The following is a 22,360-nucleotide window of genomic DNA, read 5'->3' as shown; positions in this document are numbered from 1 at the left end:
AAACGAAAATATCAAACGAAATTGCTGCTTAAATGAAACAATAGCCTCTAATATGATTGGTTTTGTACTTGAATATTGTACTTAGTTTATCTCTCAGAAACAAAACTCCTTTTAAAGGGAACAAATTATCCTGGTCCCTTCATATTTCGTTTAACAGGAGTCTACTGTACTTCCCATAATTCCCATGGGGGTAAAAGCGCCACTGAAAGAGTCAACGTAGACACTAGCGCCAGATTCCCCTCTAGGTATTATTGTATGAAACTCTATGCCCGAAGTGAGTGAGACAATTCTTTGTGTTCCGATTAATTTCTTAATTAGGTCACTTTTATTAACTAGCTTTTCAAGCAATGAAAATGGGTCACACATTCCCATGAGAAAGTTGTTCATTGGTTTGCGAAGAGTTTAATTGGACAGTTTCTAGCTTTATATCTGTTAACTTTTAGTGTTTTCCTACTAACTGCAAATGGTCGTAAAATGCAAAAAATACCACGTGACTAGCCTGCTCGCATGCCAATGCGCACAATTATTCTAGTGCTCCATAACATTCCAAGTACAAACGATCATAGCATTTGCCCGACTGTGCCGTATCGCCGCAACCATGGTAGTGGCTTTGCGATGAAGATGTTTTGCTATCAGCCTCAAAAGCAATTACCGCTGTGACAGCTTACTACTGTCATGAACCGGTGCAAAAAAAGCGTATCATTAGTATGCGGAAAGTTAGGGAGCACCAGAATCGCGGCGCGGGTAGGCGTGCCAGTGGGTTTGTCATGTGGAATTTTTTTGTATTTCGTGGGCATTTTAAGTTAGCAGAAAAACACTAATAATTGACAGATATAAAGTTTGAAACCCCTAATTGGACGTTTGGCATACAGATCTACAACTTTTTCATTGAAATTTTTGACCCATCTTCTTTCCTTTAGAAGTTAGTTAAAAGGTTCTAATTAAACAATTGATCCAAAACACAAAAAATAGTCAGATTCACTCCAGACAACCGGTCAGCAAGATGCATTTGGTCGCGTCGTAATTGCATGTGTCGGCATACTTTTAAAGTCTGGCTAAAGATAGCTGGGGCACCCTGTATATCTGTATGTGCACATGCATAAGAAACGTGCACTAAGCCGGTAGCACCACGGGGCGGGAGTCAACAAAAGAACTGGCATGTTCCATGCAACAGTAGACCCATGAGCAGAGCCGTGTCAGGTTGTGCTCTACAATGTCCCGTATAACTGCACCAATAACAATAATAATTGTGCATCTTGAACAAAGTTTTGCCATTTTCCACCATGACCACGCAGGAAACCGGCGAAAAAGACAGCTCGACAGGGGTTAGCTATTTGCGGCGAGCACCATCCCCGCACAAGTGTGGTTAGGCGGTCGGCCGTGCGTATACAATAGAGTGCCTCGATGCACGCGCCCCCGCTTAGAGTGGTGTCAGCTTTCGAAAGGGCAGGTGCCGCCTCCTCAGCCTTAGCAGCTGCATGGCCGCCATTTTGACTCTGCTCAGTCACTTCTGCGTGTTCGCTGCGCCCGAATAATTGTGCCAGCGCTCGCTTTTCTCCAGTTTAATGCGCTCGCTACCGTCACCATAGCAGGTATTGTGTGCCGCAGGGCACTAATCATTGCAGAAACTCTAGAAGCCGTATCGTTTCCCAAGAGACCTGAAATGAAGACCTTTTCAATAGTGAAAATCAAAGATGACAAATGGCATCCGATAAACAGACCATCCATTTACAGCGCAAGTTTCCAGCCGGTATTCCGTATGCATAACTTGTGCCAGCACCAATTTTGTGTAAGCCAACAGACATGCTGACGGCTGTATGCTTGATTCTCGTGTGCATGAATCACGTGTTTCCCTTCGTAAACATTGCTTGCTCCTCTTGGTTGGTACTGTATCTGCCTTTCATTCTTGGTCTCACTATTAGCGATGAGAACTTTATCATGAAATATACATTACACGTGTTTCTCTGCAGATGATATCCTTGTTTTTTGTTTTTTTTTTTGTAATATTCATTTGTAAGAATTTAGCTTTGCACAGCGGCGGTGTCGTACCCAACGAAGTTTGAAGCGTGTGTGTACGTTCCGGAATCACCATATGATCACGAGAGACGCGGTATACATTGGAGGACTTCGGAAATTTTGCAACTTGCACCTAAGTTAGAAAACTCCGGCATTTCATCTCCATCCAAGTGGGGCCACTGCGGCCGGAATTCGATTACCGACCGTTCGAGCGCCCGAACCATTACAAAGCCACGCAAGTTCTTTCTACGATCTTTTCCTCGGTTTAGGTACGCCTTCTATGCTGGTGTGATGACCCTTTTAAGATTGTGTGCAGTTCAAATTTTTTTTTTTTTTCATTCTTCCTGTACTTTCAAGTTTTCTTTTCGTCCTGTCTCGAATCATTACGCAATTACTGTCGTTTTTTTATCATTTATAACCACTGCAAAGCAACTAGTGCCAGTCCTCAGTGAATTCTGCAATAGAGCGTATAATTTGAATGGCTTCGGTCAACGCTGCATTAATGTGCAAAAATAAATTATTTTTACACTGGATGATAATAGGGGAAACGGTAGGCGTTTACACACGCACACACACACAATATTTAAACTCTTTCAGCATGCATTATTAATTAAGTAAATAATTTATTTATTAATACTGTAAGCTATCAGGGATCATACAGAAGTGCTTATGCAAACTGTAGTCGCGAAGCGTCCATACAAAGAAAACGGATGAAGACAAAATGGGGCACCGCTGTGTAGAATGAACACGCTACATCGCTAAAAAAAAAGTCAAGTTGTGCGATGAGTAGATCGTGTAGAAATAGTTAATGCAATAAGAAAGGCGTCCGCCTCAGTGGTACCGTGGGCACGGTGCTCGGTTGCTGACGCGAGGCTCACGCTTTCTATCTAGGCCACGGCGGTCTCATTTTGAATAACGTAAAACACCAGAGGACACCCATGTACTGTGTCAGTGCAGGCAAAAAAAAAACTGATTGTCAAAATTGCTGCAGTCCTGCAATCAGGCATCATTTTAGAACGTAAAAGCCTCAGATAATAATCAACACTAACAAAGAAAGCATATAAACGACACCACCGATATAGATTTAGAATCCCCTCTGTGGTAACCGGCGTAGGGATTTGTTTTCAACATAAAAGTCAGCTCCTGTCTCTAATGCATAACTCATGTGCAAGCCGTCAACTTACATAAAATATGTGCTCCCTGCATGCATTCAGGCAAAATAAACTCTAAAAGATGTCCAAGCTTCAATAAGAAGAAAAGCTCGCTAGCTTGCTTTTGTTTTCGGGCGTATCAGAGTACCACACGCGCGTTGCGTAGCGCGCTTTGCATACTGTCGAGTTATGGTGGGGAGGCGCAACGGCGGCTGTCCTCACCCTCAGCGGAGCGCACGGGCATCAAGGCACCCTACCGTGAGCGGGCCAAGCTGTACTTCATCGCGAACAACATCCCGAGCGACAAGCAGACAGCTGCATTTTTGACATGCTTGCGGTCAAAAGACCTATTCACTGCTACGAGGCCTCCCAGCAACAAGCAGGCTCGTCCAAGCAGGACTGGCCGAATTTTTACCACACTTGACAAGCACTGCGCCCCTCGCGTATCAGAAGTGGTGGTAAGTTTCAAACTTTTCTCAAAGCGTCGAAAAGATGGGGAGACAATAAGTGACTACATTGCCTCGTTGAAAAAATTAGTCAAAGACTGCAATTACGCAACATTTCGACAGCGTACGTAGCGCGAACAGATAATCAGCAGAATCAATGACGTAACCATGCAAACTTGGCTGCTGGAAACAAAAAGTTTAACCTTCGAAACTGTGAAGGACACTGTCGTAGCTATGGAGGCTGTGTGTAAAGATTCAAGCATTGAGCTGTCAGCAAGCACAGCTATTACCTGACGAAGCTCCGGAGCAAGCGAACATTGTCGCCTCGGAGAAAAATGACAGCAGTTGCTATCGTTGCAGGGAAGGTCATTCTACGCGTTGGTGTAGGCACGGCAACACAATCTGTCACAACTGCCACCAAAACGGGCACCTTGCAAGAGTTAACAGAGTTTAGCCGGGGAGTAGAAATTACGACCGGAGCTGGTCTAGTCGCGTGAACCACCTGGGTGACCTGCCTGTCTCTGCTGAAGAGCCTGAAGTTTTCAACTTGTGGATGCTTCACACAGCAAGTTCGGAGCCAATGCGCATAGGGGTTGAAGCTAATGTTGTAACGCTCGATATGGAGTTGGTCACCGGCGCTAGTGTGTCGATCATTGATGATGGCAAGCTCGCCGAGCTTTTTCTGTCGGTGCCGTTAGAGCCATCGAGTGTGCACCTGAGAAGTTTTTCGGCGACATGAAACGTATCCAGGAAAAGCTAGAAGCAATGGTGAAATTTGGCGACAAGGAGCGCCAGTTACCACCATTTCTTGTGAAAGGGGCATGTCCTACGCTGTTTGGACACAGCTGAATGAACAACCTTTGAAACACCTTTTGGAACAACCTTTTGTATTGAGCCGGAGTAGAGTAGGCCCAGGAGGTACTGCTATTACTAGTGTCAGCGGTGTGCTTTGTTGAGAGCGAGGAGATCGGTTGCGGTGGTGTGTTTGAACTTGTCCGCATATTGGGATTGTTTGTTTTTTTTCTGCTCGCAAGCGTTTTATTTGTTTTTAAAAATGTTGTTGAGTTGTTGGTACAAGAGCCATGTGGCCCGCATCCTGAATTGAGCAAGGCTTAGAGCACGTAGATTGTAGGCAAAGCCCAAAGTGAGTGAGTACAGAAGTGTCGTAAGTGGTCCGAGTTTCTTCTATAAATAGCTTCTTCTATCTCTTTGGCTAAGGGAGCCAGGCATCGTTGCTGCCTTGTCTTGCAGCTCGACGCCTGGGCATCATGAGACCGTCCAGGACGGTGGCCTTTGATCACTAAATAAGCTGCTATGTGCAGCGAGTGAGTAGGGCCACCTTAAAGGACCACTCACCAGGCCCCCTAACAAATTTTAGTTAGACCGTGGAAGTTGTTGAGTGTTCGATGAGGAGCATTATGCCACAAAAATTTTTTCAATCAGTTTATTACGAGCTGAGAAAGCTGTTTTTTGAAGCGGCGCGAAACAAGGATGAGAGAAGACGGGCTCGAAACCCTTGCCCCCCCACTCCCCACCTTTGCAAGCCGCATCTCTTCCCTACCCTCTCTAGCATCCAACCAAGAGGTTACATACCATGACATGCCTGAACAAGCCCAACCCCCGAGCACGCGAGTGGCGTTGTTTTGTTGAACACCTTAATGGCCAGCATTACTTTATGGTCTACTACTTGTTTCTGCGGCATTGTTTGGAAATGCTTGCTTAGGCGCAGTAGCATAGATGAGCACAATGAGTGCGCAAACAAACGCATAGGAGCGTTACTTTCGCTTCCACGGCTGTCGTCTCCTCGATGCGCCGACAACAAGGACACGAACGCATGCGAAACGCCGACACATTAGCCCTGCATCTCGTAGCAATTACAACAAAATATTGAAAAAAAAAAAAAAGACGTGCACATTTCTTTATTGTGTTTCATTGTTTATCTCAAGTTTTATTAATCTCTTCAAGCAACAAATTGATAAACTATGCATGTCGTGATAAATCATTTTCGCCATGTCACGTGCCACTGTTGGCATCGTGAGAGCATATTTGTCTACGTACAGGACCAACGTCACTGCACTGCCGTGTACGTAGGGCAGTTAATGCGTGCACGTCATGCCCTCATTTTTCGGGTGCGCGCCCGCAAAAGGAAGAGGGAGCAGCGTTCACCTTGAAATATGACCCATTTCTGCGGCATGTATCGTTGCAAATTTTGGCTGATGTGATCGTGAACGCCTCACGTACACATTGCGCTTGTCAGCTCAAAATTGTCAAACCTGGTGAGCGGCCCTTTCAGTACCAGATATCGCCTTGTGGCTGCATCTTCTGCACCTATGCTAGGTGTTGGGTGAATGCCAGTAGGTGTCAAGTGACTCATTAGGCTTAAGGCTCTGCACAGCTGCCTGTCGCTTGTGGCACAACTAGGTAGATCGTGACTTTGAGGTGTTGCAACCTGCTTCCCACACTTTTTTTTGTAATCTGGCGATGCACGAGTCAAGAAAAGTGACCTTTGTTTTATTTTAGCTGGGCGTCTCGGTCGCTGCCAATGTAATTGCTAGCAGTACTGACCATTGTACCACGTGGGCGAGGAGCCCGAAGCTACCTTCACTTTGCCCTACTGCATTGTTCTGTCGAGTGTTTTGAGCGTACGCAGCTGGAGTGACGTAACCCACGGCTGGCTGTCTTCTGCACATCGTTTGAGCGGATGGCCTGGAATGCGGTCGTGACATCTGGTGATGGACATGCCTGGAACCTGCGCAACTGCCTACAGTCCGGTGACCTCGTGAGTGCTGGTCGCAACCAGAAGACGTGTCGGCGTGAGACCGGTACTGAGGTGAAGTCGTACACCCGACAGTGCAACCATGTCGACCGGCGGCGGTGTCGTGGTCGGGAAACATTCTTCAGGGACATGTGTTGTATCTTTCGTTAGAGCTTGTGTAGCTGATTTCTTCCGTGTTTTTTTTAATATGGTTTCATTATCATCACCAGTATGGTTTGTGCAGTAGTGCCAGCAGTGACGCCTGGTGGGGAGGCTAGATGACCCGAGAGAAAATATTGACGAGTCTCTTTGGTGTGTGATGGCTGGCGTGAACGGTCGCCTTTCTGCGGTGGGTCTGTGGGGACGGCGCGGCAGGTCGTTTCCTGTGGGCGCTGTGTGGAAAGCCAAGCGTTGCCGACGCCACCTTCACATTACCTTGTGTTTGTTTTTATGTTGATTGAGTGTATTGGAATATTGTATGAGGTTGTGTTTAGCATGTTGATCAGTAGTGATGCATTTTGATTCGGCTGACAATATCGTAGATGTAAAAGTAGTTCAATAATTGTTTGGTTTGGTACGACCACGTCTGCTGTGTCTGTATGTCCCGAGAGCGTGTCTCACTTAGAGATCTCACAAATGAACCAATTTAAAAAAATTTTGCAGATGGATGCTCTCTATTGGGCCCGTAACAACTTTAAAGTGTGTAGCGAAAATCTGCCATGTGACCATTTCCAAAAAAGCAACTTAGACTTGTGGGAATGATTATTATGTAGGGAAAAATTTTTGGAAGAGAATATGCATACCTGCCAACCTAGTAGCATGAAAATTCGAGAGACCACACCAGGGGGGGGATTGAATATTAGACATTAGCGAGACTGACACATTTGCAACCCGCTGTTATTGCTTCCGTCCACTGTGTTTGCGAAAGCATGCCATTTTCAGAGCATCCACCATTGCGTGTTCGGCATCTGCAACCATTTTCCAGACGATGTCAGTTGTTTTTATATGTCGACACCCACACCGTTCCGTGTATTCGCACTTCGTGAACATTTTCAAAGCAATGGTCGTGCGTGATCACTAACATTTCGTGGCAAGTAGTGTTCTACGAGAAACCCCGTGAACAGGCGTTCTGCGTGGATGAACCAACACTGTCTTCGCAGATCTTCTGGAAAAAGTTTTCGATGTTGCCCTGCCCTTCTGAAGCACGAACATACCATAATAGCCCGCATATAGTTTCGGACCCACATATAGTCCGAGGTGTAATTTGAGGATAGCAAATGCAAGAAAAAAAGTTTTTCACCCAAATATAGCCCGAGTCGAACAGAAAAATGCATTTATTGACACACTTCATTCATAGTCGTTCTCAGACGCACTCTCTTTCGAAACTCCCTTGTCGGAAATGTTCTCCCACAGCACATCATCCTCAGTGCCATCAAGAGAGTTTGAGATAGAGCATTTTTGAATGCGCTGCAAACGAGCGCCTCGGGATAGCAGTTTCAAGCTTTGACCATCCACAACACAGCATCGCTGGCAAGGCCCGTTTCAGCTGTTAGGCAGGGGTCACTTCTGCTTCTCCGGACCTCATCCACTCCGCGCACAGGCACTTGACATGGTCCTTAAATGGCTTATTAAGGCACACATCAAGCGGCTGTAGCTGTGATGTCATCTTTTCCGGGATGACGACGAGCTTGGTGCAGAAGTCATGCAGCAGTCGCTTTACGGAGTCAGTCAGGTGATGCCAAAACCTGCCGAGCACAAGCATCAAAGGGAGCTCCAGCAGTTTTCCGGGCCATCGACGCCATGCGGACTTTATCCAGTCAAGCACTAGCGATTCCACCTCTTGTGCTGGCAGCAGACGACGATATTTTTAGGGAACTTCTCCCCCTTTGGCAACGTCTTTCGTTTGAATTTGAACACCACGTAGGATGGTAGCTTGCGAACGTCTGCAGTGCAGGACAACATTACCCATTTTTTCGTTCTCAGTCGATCGTACGATGACTTCCCTGGAGCCTTTCCGATGCATCGTTAGCGCCAAGGGCATATTTAGCGCCAAGGGCGTTAGCGCCAAGGGCCAAGGTAGACCGATGTGGCCCAGCTGAAAGGCCTTACGTAACGCAATTACATACTTTTGAAATTTCACAAGGTTCTCTCCGTAGCTTCTGCGATGTACACTGACGTAGGGAGACACACAATGCTTTGAAATCCTCTGGCCTTTGTCTCAGACGATCTCCCTTGCCTTCGCTTGTAGCAGCTTGATGTTAACAGTGAGATGTGCAGCTCTCTGCTCCCGCACAAAGTCCGCGAGTTCTCATTCCACGTCAGGAAACGCTCCATATTTTGGTCCGTAGAAACTTTTTCGCTGGCCGCTCCAAGCAAAGATGGCGTCCTTCTGCTTCCGCCAACCGCGAATACTCCGCTCGTTGACTCCGAACTACCCCGCCCCGTGGCACATTTCCCTATGGTTTCAGCAGCAGTGATAACTTTCCTTTTAAAAGCAGTCGAGTACTGCCTGCGCAGTGCTGACATGGTGTAAAATCACAGGAGCAAAATTGAGGCCGTTGTTACGGGCGCGAAGTTGAAGCAAAGGCCACTGACCACTGTTGCACGCGTGGGTCTCTGAGACTAACGCCTCCTATTGCCTCTAACACTACCTAGCATCTTGCGCAGAAGTGTGCAAACACCCGATGATGATGATAGCACTGTGCTATGCCTCGGCCGAAATTTCTTGGGACCCGCATATAGCACGGGGCCGAAATTTCGTACCCTAAAAGCTAATAAAAGTTATAAACTGGAATTTCGTGGTTTTTACGGTAATTCTGATGCATCTGTGAAGCGATGTGTACCTCTATGTCGGCTTTGCCGCCAGGCGAAAAGCTTCTATCACAGGTGCACGGGGTACAAAATAAAATCTGTATTTGTCAACACTCGGCAAAATCACAAAGCATGGAAACGCAGCTGTATATGAGTCCAGAAACACTTGCAAGCACTTCTTAGCCAGAAAACATATGACCCCCCCCCCAACTACAGAACAAAGAGAACTAACACCTTTGTAGGAGGAATAAATCATGCATACAAAATGCGGGGGCAAAGAGGGGCAGATACAAGAGATGAGTTAACTTTTCTTTCTTTTTGTCCAGTTACGAGCCCATCCTGTGGCTTCCGGCGTTTCCCCAAATAGGCAGTACGTATTCGGCGGTACTCTACAGCCTGATTACAGTGAAGAGTAGTGGCGAGTGCTCTTCTGCAGCACCACCGTTGTCGTAGCAGGAAAGGCTGTCGTATGCATGTAATTAAAAAAAAAAAAAGAACACCTCTGCTGTGGCAGCCACTTTGATTCGAGAAAGCATTCATACAATCAGGAAATTAGGTCAGAATTCGGGTGTCTCCTGGACAATTTGGGAGAGTTGGCAGGTACAAAACAGGAGAGTTGGCAAACTCCAAACAGGATGGAGGTCAAAATTCTTCCAATGGCTATATCCAAGGAATTACCCCGTTTGAAAAGCTGACCATGCGTGCCAAAAAGGAGGAGCTGCTACCTTCATCGGAGCTCTGGGAGGCCCCTGCCGGCTCAACCACTGGTTCCACAGGCAGATCATCCCTGCAGGCAGAAAAATGAAAGGACATGTTCTATTTCAGCACAATTGTTCGTTGGGGCGAGTAGGTAAGTCATGTGTCGGAAAACCTTCGCTTGGCCCAGAATTGGTGGAAGTGCCCATCGAGGCAATATTTGTCTGCTCATGACTAAGTTTCTACAATTAGGGATAACTTTCTGTGGCAATCAAGGGAAGGCTACGAAACCAAAGTGGGTGTGTGCCATCACTGAAGAACATAGTCCCACAAATGTGTCTATGTTGTCAGCACGAAAATCATAAAAAACAACATTACTTTATTTTTACAGGATGCTGTTTCTAAAGAGACGCTGAACGAACCAAGGAGATATAACTATTGGTGTTGCTTTATGAAGTGTAATTTCGCCTTTTGCACATCTGAAAACGTCGCACGTTTTAGGTGCACCTTATAGTCAAAATGGCGTTTTCACCTTTAGGTGAGCACGCGTCTCCCTCTAGCTATTCCAACAACTCGCCTAAGGAGCATGTCTCGAATTTCCCTCACAATTAGCTGTGTAAGCAGGTGCAGCAAGTTTTATGCTGCGTTATTATTCAAACACAGCCGTCATTCGAAAAGCGAATTTAGCCTCGTAGAGGAGTACAAGTGCAGTAGCTCTGCCCCCATTGCTTTCCCTTCATTGCCTAAGAAAGTTGTCCCCGAGTATAGCGTGTGATGTGACGGCTATTGGCAAAATCTTGCTATAAAACCATGTATTGCGCACAGAACCAGCATGAGAAACTTCATCTATCATTTGAATAGCTTTGATGTCATGCAAAATGATATGCAGACACAAGAAGACACATAAGGCCACTGCACAGTGTGCTGTTGCATTCTCGTGACATGACATTGAATATGTTAGAATGATTGACAAACAAGCCCACACTGCAGCTTATAATCTACCAATTCAGAGGCCTGTACGAGTGCCCTGCAAGTTGCAGAAATATCGCAACAATTGCCCGATAAACTGGCCTTGCCATATACAAACAAAATTTGCACTAACACTAGGTCCAAAAATCATGTCAGATGTTTATGAAACGAAAAATCTGTTATTGCCGTGCTCATGTTAAACAGTAACCAGAACCACATGATAGGTGTGCACTACACTAAGACACAAAAATAAGTCGCTTGCCTAGGTAATTTCACAAGTTCCTTTCTGCAGAATTGCAACAGCCAAAAATAGAATATGGAGCGAGCAATTTTCGGAGCAGCAAAATGTTGCTTTTTGCACACGAAAATTTATACAGTCGAGCCCGCTTATAACGAACCTGGGCCTGACGCGGCATCCATTCGCTTAATACCGAAGTTCGTAGTAAATGAAAGACAGCTTTTAAAAAAGTTGCAAGTGAAAACACAAAATTTTTTGCCCAAAAAAGTTCGTGACGCACGTGTTTCGAAAAGCAGAAACGATAAGGAGCCTCGGCAGCGTGCTCTTCGCCGAGGCCCGTGGCATAAGCTGCATGAGGCGCTGGCTCCAAAGTTTCGTCATTCTCGCAATCAGATTCCTCCAAACCACTCTTGCCGCGTACTTCATTATGCCGTAATCCGTGCACGGTTCCGCAGTGTCGGCATCATCATCGGCCGTAATTAAACCATCACAACAGTAACCCACCCGCTCTTCCATGTCGGACTCAATGATGCGGTGCCACAAATCGCCGCCGCACTGGTCCAGTTCGGAATGACGATAGTTATAGCGCGAGAACAAAACGACGACACAGAGACAAGAAGGACACGAAAGGCACGAGCGCTAACTTCCAACTGAGTTTATTGCGCAGAGCACGAAAATATATAGAGGAGACAGTGACCATGGCACAAGAGCAGAACATGAGTAAGAAAACCAAAAACAAACAACACAAAGGCACTGAAAAACAGCAAAGAAAAACCTAAAAACCTAGAAGAAACCGAACCAGAAAGGTAAAGCTACCTGCCCGCACCGAATCCTTCGAGGAACCTGCGTTCCTTCTCGGACTAAGCCACGGAGGGCTTGCTAACACAAGGCACCTGTTCGCGTGCCATCTGCGCAGCCTCGACAATGACCCGGGTGCTTACATCTCTGTGTTTGTACAACGTCGCTGTTTCCTTGAAGAGGGGAACAAACTTGCACTCAGTGCAGTGCTGGGCAAGAAAACCATCTTTCCCGTTTTTAACATTGTTCGCGTGCTCTCTCAGCCGATCGTTCAGACACCTTCCGGTCGTTCCGACATAACAGGCACCACATGAAAGGGGGGTCCTATAGACGACTTCCCGGGAGCAGGTCGCATACCTGTTTCGATGTTGAACTCTGCAATCTGTTGATGATTTCGTTTTCAGGGGGTCGGTAGATTTGGTGAGGCTGATTAATTTGAACGGTGCTGAGAACAGGACACAAACTCCAACACGTTTTCCGATTTTTTTGAGCCTATGTGATATCTGGTGTATGTATGGAATCACGGCTATCCTTTCACGTTCTGTATCCGTGTTGATCAGATTCTGTCGCGTCCTCTGCTCCGCCTTAATAGTCCGCAGGATCGTCTCCGCAACAGACGCGATAAACGCCTCGGGGAAACCTGAAGCCTTAAGGCGGGAAACTTGAGCTTTGAAGCTCGCAGAGATATTGCGGGCGCAAGACCTATTTAAAGCATTCTCAAGGCAGGTTCGTGCTATGCCTCGCTTAACTATCTTACTGTGAGCAGAAGAAAAGGGGAGTAGAGGTTTCTGCGCACGTGGTTCATAACACCAACAGATGTGCTGTGGGCTAAAAACCAGATTTAAATCCAAAAAGCGTAATTTGTCATTATCGGGCATTTCATGTGTCACCACAAGAGGCTGCAAACAATTTTCGAACACGCCTATAGTTTGAGTGGCCAACGAGTGAAACATAGAAGACTTACAATTTAGAATAACCAAGAAATCATCCACGTATCTAAAAAGTTTGACGACATGCGAGCCTTCCAACTTTTCCTGCAATTTTTTGCCCATTTTTGCCAATAGAAGATCACTGAGTAGAGGTGCTATGCATGAACCAATTGAAACACCCTTTTTCTGCAGATAAATGCAATCATTCCATTGAACGAAAGTAGACATAAGATACAGCAAAACCAGGTCAAGAAAATTCCGCGAACTAACGCCAGTTTTTAATTGGAAGTTCAATTCCCCGAAAATTTCTATGTTATCCCTTATACATTATAGTACCTCATCGTGAGGCAGTGAGTAGTATAGGTCCTTTATGTCAATTGAAAAACCGAAAAGATTAGATTGATTTGACAGTTTGAAAAATTCCATCAGAGCCTGCGAGTTTTTGATCACTAATGGGTCGTCAATCTTTAGACACTTTAGATGGGTCTGAATAAACAAGCCGAGTTGCTTTTGCCACGTACCACTTTCTGTCACAATGACACGGAAAGGCATGTCAACCTTATGTGTTTTGGCAGAAAAAAACATGCTGAGCCCATTTTTGTCACTTTTGCTAATGTGCTGTGCTAACTGTTATTTTAACTCTAGTTTACGACACATTTCCCTGGCCTGCGTTTTTACCCTATCTAGACGAATGTCGGTACAACATTTGAAAACAGATTCGATAGCTGTGACCGCCTTTTCAACTAGCCCAAGCTGCCACACTCCCAGTTCGGAAGCTTCAGGCTTGGTATCAGACTCGACGTCAACGAAGTCTGCCTCGCAAAAACAGTTTCGCGCGAATGTAGCCGTCACCGCTGCCCACGAAATATTCTCCATCTCCACAGCTGAATACCGAAACGATGCCAACAGTAGTAACAGCGATCAAAAACAGGGGAGATGGCCGACCGGTCTTCGAAAGATCGGTAGCAGTGTTAAAGCACGCACCCCTTCGTCCTCAGAACCCCCGCAAAAGCGGTCGGAGAGAGCGGCAACTAGAGGAGCGCAGAGGCAGGGTCGGCGTTAAACAACAAGAATTTATGGGCACCTCGCCGATCCCTGATCGGTGGTCAAAAGTGGTTTCCCGGGAAGTCAGCAAAGCGCAGACTCCGTTCACTGTAACTGATCGGTGGCGCTCGGAGACGTTCGTTGTAAGTGCGATTTTGTGCCATTGAGACAATGTATATTTTCACGGTCACGTGGATATTGTTCGTTTTAAGTGACAGTTCTTTTTGAGTGGGGCCGTTATATGGGGGCTCGACTGTATTTAGAGCAATATAAAAAAGAAAATTTACCTTTAGAAAACAAAACTACGTGCCCACCATTCAACACCTAACTCCTACACAGTGCATGCGAGCATTGACGTTTCAATAAAAGCAGTGAGTTTATTAACCACCCCACCATAGGTCGGCAAAAAATGTGGAGCTCACTCAAACTCACTCGGACTCACACTCAGTAAACTTTTAATCAAACAGACTCACTTGGACCCAGATTCACCTTAATGTTACTCACATGAACTCATGGCTCGATCTGAGTCAGAGAGAGTCTAATTGAGTCAATTCATGAGTGAGTTTCCCAACCTATGCACCCCACAGTGCTAACAATCGCTAAGTCCACATTAATATTTGCACCACCAGTCAAATTATCTGATAGCTAATGTGGTCCTGCCAACATGGCAACATCAAAATTCAAGAGATCAGCAAAGGAGGAACGAGAGGAAGGCAAAAAATTAAAATCTGCATAAGTTATCCAAATGATTGCCAGTAATTATTTAGAAGTCAGCTTAATACTAGTACTTATAATTACATGGTGCATTCAAGCATGAGTAACTACAAAAGAATATCTGCTGTGTTTAGTGCCAATACTGTAACAACTTGTTTATCCATATCTCGTCAACTCGGGGACACTCTGACTCGCGGCATGGTCCTGATAAAACTGTGTATAACACTCCAAGGGTGTCAAATGTTTGGTGATTCGGAGGACTTTAGCCGTGCACCGGTTAACTCCACAAAGGGCTAGTGCGATTCCAGGCTTTGAGTTGCGCAATCTCAGCGGCTTGGAGGCTCAAGCAGTCCTTGCAGCATCTAACAGCAGAATAAAAGTTTTAAAGAAACCAAAACCAAACAAACAACTGCAGTAGAATACGATCATGACGATAGTGAATGAGAAAGATGTGGCTAAGGCGGCGCTAGTCGCCACCTGGCATTGGAGCCGCCTGCTCATCAATTGAAAACTAAAGGTAGAATGCAAAGACGACAGGATGGTTTGCACAATGCAACATTGCATGCATGACGCAACATTGCCCCGTGCTGCTGAAGCCCTCGCTGCCCACGAGGACTCGCGAGTCTGTTCTCGCGAAACCGAGCATGCACCCCACTACCTGATGGGGATCGCTCTAGCAGAAATCCTGACGGTGAGGCAGACGAAAGTAATGCAGTTTTTTTATGAACTAAAGGTTTGTCTGAGCCAAGCGACTTTTTTTTTCGTGTTTTTTCATGGTCCATTCGATAATCTAAAACTCTGTTAACTTGTACACTTTCAACACTCCCACGAGATCCGGGTTAACAAGCTTTTATCGGGACATTTATGGGACCTTTATGGTATGGGATAAATAAACACAATATTGTAGCCTCTTCTAAGCCTTAGCATGCTTTTCTGCAAGGCATCAGGGTATCGCAGCAGAAGCATCTATAATAGAATTCTGCATGAGGTAGAACAAGGCCAGGAAATTTTAAATTTTCGGACCGCAGTTCTTCCTTTCTCTTTTTAAATTATTCCCCCCCCCCCCCCCCCCCCGGTAACTGCATGTGGCCAACACAGCTCCCTTTCCACGCTAAGTTTAGCACAACTGAGTAAGTTGTGTCGGCCATTTATGGCAAAGTACCGGGCAATTTCGACGAATTTCAGTTTTGCCTCAACTTGGGGCAAAGAAAAGGAATTCGATCACGTTAGTGCAACTGTTGCCAACATAACAAAGGAAATGTGGAAATCTGGTTGCACTTTATTTTAATGTCGAATCAAAGGCACCCTCCAAGATTAAAGTTGGTGTGGAGAGAAGAAGGGCCCTGCAGTTACTTTAGAAGGGTGGCGGGGTTCTTCATAGCTGCCAGGTTTCCTAAATGCTTTGGGATTCATCAAAAGTTGAGCGCTGCTGCCCTTTGTCATCATTACAATGTTTTTGTGGAACAATTATGGCTGTTCTTCGGGGGATATGTTGCTGTGAATGTAGAATAAGAAAGACAGGTCAGAACTAGGAAGTCTCCCAGACAAACTGGGAGAGTTAAAAGGTACGTTAGGTTAGAATCACAACACGAACTCACGTGTCTTCTGGTGCCTCAGCACTGATGTACTTTTCGTAGGCAAGCCCCCCGTCATTGGGAAATATTTGCTCCTGGTGCACGATGAGGCCCTTGACCAGTTCGTTGACCAGATTCTGGTACTGCACTTGGTCCTTGTCCTCGGGAATAGGTATAAGGGTCGGGCCAAAGCAGATGGCCAGGTTGTAAGGGTCCATCATGTTCTCGTCACTGAACTCTGACAGACTGCACAACACAAAATGGAACACCACTCCAAACTTGTTCTCATTCATTTCAGCTAACTCATAACACTTGGCAGTTTATATGTGTACAAGGACATGCACTCTGCACATGCACCACCGCTTTTTTTTTTTTTAACTGGTCTGCTCAAATGGACGTACAGTCGCCGACCGATTTTTCGGACCTGTCGGGGATCGAAAAAAGTCCGAAAAACAAAACAGTACGAAAAATTTGTTTTCGTCAGAAATATTAACTTCATTGCATCAGGCAGACTTTAAAAAAGTCCATAATTCTGCCTTGCCTCATACTACGCTTGGAAGCAATTTGGTTCGCCCATATTTGCACCAAGGTGGCATTGTCACCGTAAATGCTCGACAAAAGCGTCACTGCAGTGGCGATCTCCATCGCCGACGGCTGCAGGTGATCATCGTCATCATCATCCGAACCGCTATCCGGCTGCGGTATAACCTGGCGAAGAATTTCTTCGTCTGTGGGCTCTGCCCACGAAATTATCATCGTGCGCACGAGCGAAAAATGTCATCGTGGCCGGCACATTTACTATTCTAGGTACCATAATACAACCATACATTCACTTCACCACTGCACATCTCCGCCTCTTTCCTGTACGGTGCGATGACGACTCTGCTGACCACTCTGGCTGACCGAAGATGAAAAAATGGTCCTGTGCAATGTTTTCTAAAGCAGACATAGCCTCCGAAACTTAAAATATGACGTTCGCTTTCCTATCTCAGAGGCAGAAAAGCCATTTTAAAATTAAGCAACTAAGCTTAGTCAAGCCGACGAAAAATCCAACATGGTGGCGTCCATAATATTCCGTGGTGTGGCTTAAAACAAGCAATTTAGTCCGAAAAATTTAACTTTCGGGGTCGAATTCGTCTGCAAAATTGGTCGAAAAAATGCATTAGCCCTATGAGAACCCTGACGGTGCACTTTTTAAGTCCAAAATATCAAAGAAGTCCGAATTTTTGGAGTTTGAAAAATCGGTCGGCGATTGTAACTGCCTGAGAAAGAAAATAAACACTTTCAGGTGGTTATCATCCATGACGATGCAAGGTAACAGTGCTGATTTTAATGTATTGTTTCTTCCTGTATTTTAGGGCTTGCAAGCATGCCCTATTCCTCAGGCACCCTTGTCCACAAAAGTATGCGGACCACAGATACGGAACATTTACACAGCACCTTCATTCCCAGGCCCACAGTAAATAAAGGAAAATAATTGCAACTTACTGATTCAGGAAGGCAAATAGGTATCGAAGCACCACAAACACAGGTCTTGGGAAGCTCTGGACAACATCTCGCACTTTGGCTACAAACTCTTCTTTGGACTCAAGCTCTGTGAAAAAAAAAGTGCGAGCAGTAAATCACAAGAGAATAAAGGTCACAATGTTCATGTGAAAGTTTTGTCATCATCATCATCCTCAACTTTTTATGCCCACTGTAGGGCGGTGTAGGGCACCCCCAGTTATCTCCCTACCCTCCTGTCCCGTGCAAGTTGGTTCCACTTCATGCCTCTGATTTTTCTTAAATAAACCTTTGCCAAGCAATAACTGAATGTCCCACGGGCGCATGGAGCACTAAGGGAAGTGTGTTCGCCGAGCGAGCCAGCTGTTCTACCAATCGCTACTCATTACCGCCGTGCGAGCATGCAATGAAAAGAATGTGTGCCGCTTATTTAACATTACTAAATAGCGCATACGATGCTATACCAACTGAGCCACCGCCAACTGACGCGCTGTCATGGCGGCTATTCGAAGGTTGCAGGTTCAGTCCCTGCCCACAACAAGTTATCGTTCCGTCCAGGTTTTTTTCTTCACATTTACATTACAATTACTTCTAATAACATCCCTTATACTTTCCTTGGCACGATTGTCTGTTAGATCTTATTAATGTTGTGTCTAACAAAGAAAATGAGCCCTTAAATATACAAGTCTTTCCTTCGTTCATAGCGAGGGTCTTGTTCTGGCGGACTTGGTGCGTTCAGATAGTACATACGAGAAATTATTGGTCAGTTGCTAGCTCATAAGTTCACGCGCTATGTGACACCAAATAGGCAGATAAAGAGTGTTCCACACTCGCCGTCATGGATACTGGCAGTGCTGACTGACGCTCCCATGTTTAATGCACACACAGTAAACTCCCGTTAGGACGAACTCAGTTAAGACAAATTCTTGCTTAAGACGACTAACACGAGAGTGTGTTTGGTTTCCAATAGACTCAATGCAAAAAAAAATCTGCTTAAAACGAACCGCACAACAGGCCTCTTCTGTTGAAAAGAACTCCCGCATTGACCAACAGCGATGGGGATTCTGCGCCACGAACATAATAGCCTAGATGGGGACATTCAGGCGAATAAGAGAAAGCAAAATGAAAAAAGAAGAAAAACTTCCCGGTGCAAAGACTCAAAGCAGATCCAAAGCGAACTGCGACGTGGGGCGAGTAAGCAAGATAAGTGGAAAAGAAAGGTTCGCGCATAAAGCTGGTATCTCCCTCATCCCTAGCCTGTAGGTAGAGAAAGGGTCGGCTTTATCAGCAAAGAAAGCATCAAAAAATGTTTGTCCTTTCGTATTCTCGCGTTCTTCTGTTCCCCAACCCCACAGTATGAAACAGAATAACACAAGAGCTTGGCTAGAAGGGAAAATACAAGGGAAGGGGGGGGGGGGAAGCCACATGAAAGTGGAAACAGGAACACACATAGTCTGTACATCATAATCACACAAAACCAAAACCACATATGCGCCACTAGCACTCACATTAGAGGAGTCAGATGCATTGTCAGTGCCGTCACACAATGGTGCCTGAGCAGATGTGGTCAGTTTGCGCTCTTTTGCATAGGATCTATGTGTGTCATATCTGTTCACAGTGAAATGCAGCAAATTGTGATGCATCATTTTAATTATGAAATTGCACGACAAAAGAAGGCCATTTTGTACACTAAATATAGCTGCGTTGTGTCTTTCTTGTGTACCCAAGGCTTGTGATCATGAGTAGTGTAAACGGATACCTTCAGCTGCATGTCATTCAGGGAAAGTTAGTGCGGGCTGAAAATAAGAAAATATCCGAAAATGCAGACTTTCATAAGCAACTTAGCGAAAATTGGCTTTGTCAAAGTAGCAATATGGAAGTAAGGCGTATCTAAAAGTGACAGCAAAGCCAGTAAGCCATCCTCCAAAAAAATGCACAGCCAGAAGGATAAATTTTCCATTCTTTGAAGAAAAAGTGTGCTTGTGTTTCCCATTTTTTCTTATAATAATATAATAGGGCCATGCTACAGGTGATAAGAACTCCTAATAAGACGAACAAATGATCATGGTCTTTTGGAGTTTGTCTTAAAGGGAGTCTACTGTATATACCCCATAAAATGAACAGAGAGATAGCTACCTCAGTTGGTAGATAATTGGACACGTCATTTAAAGTTCGCAGGTCCGATCCCTGCCCACCGGCAAGTTATCTTTTCGTCCACATTTCTTTCTTCACATATACATTACAATTACTTCTAATAACATCCTTTATACCTTCATTAGCATGATTGTCCATTAGATTTCATTAATAATGTACTTAGACATACATGTATCCTTATCTCGCATTTTTCTTTATGAGTATTGAGCCTTTTTTTCCACTTGATAGACAATGTGGGCCAGTGTTCACAAACCAATCTTTTGCCCTGCTACGATTTTCGTGCCCTTAAAACAGATGAGAAATGTACAGAAGCTTAAAGGGCACTGAAACATTTTTTTATGAAATTTCGTGAGGGTTTAGGCTAAAGCATTATCAAACCATTATACCAATGGCCGCTACGGACAATTATATCATACCCTCCTTCTCACACCTCTCTGCCTGGCCTCCTCAACTCTTGAGGCAAGCTAGCTATTGCAGACCTCTCATGAGCGTGCTCCAAAATTTGAGCTTTTACCAGTCTAGAAATCTGCACACTGACAGGTTGCGCACCTGGCAGAACGCACGCCGTCTGGCCAAAGACAAAGTATCGTGGAGTAGTGCATATCTGCTCTGACAGGTGCCACCACCGTATTAGCCAGTCTTTCTTCCACGCAATCTATAACCCATGACACATCAGCAACCATGGTGACATCGAATGACCAGAGCATGTCGCTTTGTAAATGGGCGGTTGAAAACGCATGCGGCCGAGTTGCAGCGAACTGCACAGATTCGCAGCTTTAAAGGGCCACTCACCTGGTTTGACAATATTGAGCTGACAAGCGCAATGCGTAGACGAGGCGTTTATGATCACGTGTGCCAAAATTTGCAATGCTACGCGCCACGGAAATGGGTTAATTTGAAGATGAACACTGTTCCCCCTCCCTTCTGCCGGCGCGCGCCCAAAGAATGAGGGCATAAAGCGCATATGAATGGCCCTACATACACGGCAATGCAGCGACGTTGGTCCTCTACGTAGACGACTCTGTTCCGACGTTGCAAACAGTGGCACGTGACATGGCAAAAATTAACACGGCATGCATAGTTTATGTAATTTGTTGCTTAAAGAGATTAGCTCTAGATAAATAATGAGACGCAATAAGGGAATGTGAGCGTCTTTTTTCCATTTTTCTCCCGTCAATTGCGACAAGATGCGGGACTAATGTGTCGATGCTTCGCATGCGTTCGTGTACCCGCAGTCAGCGCATCGAGCAGACGGCCACTGTGTAATCACAGTGGCCTTCTGCTCGAAACAGGCATAAGACCACAAAATAACGCTGGTTAACAAAGCAACGCCGCTCGTGTGCTCGGGGGTTAGATTTGTTTGGGCACGTCATGCGCACGTGACCTCTTGGTCGGATGCCTGAGAGGGTGGGGAAGAGATTTAGCTTGCAAAGGCTACACGGAGGAGCGGCAACGGTTTCGAGCTCGCCTCCTCTCATCCTTGTTTCGCGTCACTTCAAAAAACCTGTTTTCTTCCCTCGTGATGAACTGATTCAAAAAATCTTTGTGGCACAATGTTTCTCATTGGACACCCAACAACTTCCACTGTCTAGCTGTCTAACTAAAATTTGGTATGGTGCCTGGTGAATTGCCCTTTGAAGCATTGTAATAAATTACACAGTTTATGCAGAATGCTCAAATCAGTCTCTAAATGACCATTAGGACTTGTTCTACTGGTCCAATGTGTTTGTACAAAATCGGCAAAACCGTTTCAGGATCCCAGGAAAACATAAGATTGGTTTGTGAATATAAACCTAAATTTTCCAAGTTAGGAAGAACATGGCAGCAGATGCCAGCTGTGCGTGAGCGAAAACTGGTAGAGAAGGCAGTTGTCGGTACCCAAAAAAAAGAGAAAAAAAATCTACGGACATTAGGAATTCTCTTAGCGTTGTTTCGTTGCCAAGCCAGCGATAACATCGATGTCGCCTTAATAGTGGTAGTTAAAAAGGAATGCATCTCACGGCTAATTTCCATGAGCTGGTCAAAGTAGAAGATGGGGAACAGTGGTTCACGAAGCTCACGGAGGTACAGCTTCAACACACCAGCCACTGAGTTGATGTCACTTGCGTCAGACACATCTGCCAACGGGTCTTCCCCTGCACAAAGTATGCACACATTGAGTGGGCAACCATGGCACAGCAAGGCAAGGCCAATGTAGCACTGAAATACGAAGGACTCAGAACCAGCACTGCAACTTAACTGATGACACTGCCTAACGCCAATTCTGGGCACAGCTTCATGTTGGGGCAAACCGTGTTCCAAGCTTGGGCTTTTCCCAAGGTATGAAATGTAAGGTGCACCTGCTATGTCTTTCCGTGGATAAGTGAGGTTCAAGGTACTATGTGCAAATTGTTGGTGCTGATGACAATGAAGGATTTCCGCTGAGCACCTTGCAGTGGGTAGGAAGCATTAAACCACACCAGTTGCACAATTAAGGTTGTGTGATGGCTGGTTGTTATTTTAGTGTTCTGCCACGCTATATTACATAGGTTAATGAGATTCCTTGCCCAGCATGATGCCTGT

General features: G+C 45.5%; 2 protein-coding genes across 5 annotated transcripts in view; one reads left to right on the top strand and one right to left on the bottom strand.

Moving 5' to 3' along the window:
- shot (dystonin-like protein short stop) overlaps nt 1-22,360 on the top strand; it is a 710,700-nt gene that overhangs the window by 539,922 nt on the left and 148,418 nt on the right. The window lies entirely within an intron of this gene.
- The window catches only part of LOC119163361 (SLIT-ROBO Rho GTPase-activating protein 1), a 67,448-nt gene that overhangs the window by 13,134 nt on the left and 31,954 nt on the right, over nt 1-22,360 (bottom strand). For both annotated transcript variants that reach the window (XM_037415344.2, XM_037415343.2), the window contains exons 10-13: nt 21,799-21,933; nt 17,630-17,735; nt 16,166-16,387; nt 9,905-9,966 (exon numbers count right to left, since the gene is read on the bottom strand). In XM_037415344.2, the coding sequence (XP_037271241.2) occupies nt 9,905-9,966; nt 16,166-16,387; nt 17,630-17,735; nt 21,799-21,933 (525 nt within the window). The remainder of the gene's footprint in view (nt 1-9,904; nt 9,967-16,165; nt 16,388-17,629; nt 17,736-21,798; nt 21,934-22,360) is intronic.

The sequence above is a fragment of the Rhipicephalus microplus genome, chromosome 9 (genome assembly GCF_043290135.1).
Source record: "Rhipicephalus microplus isolate Deutch F79 chromosome 9, USDA_Rmic, whole genome shotgun sequence".
In the NCBI taxonomy this organism is placed as follows: Eukaryota; Metazoa; Arthropoda; class Arachnida; order Ixodida; family Ixodidae; genus Rhipicephalus; species Rhipicephalus microplus.
Note: the sequence above shows the minus strand (reverse complement) of the source record. Positions and strands in the feature narration are given on the sequence as shown.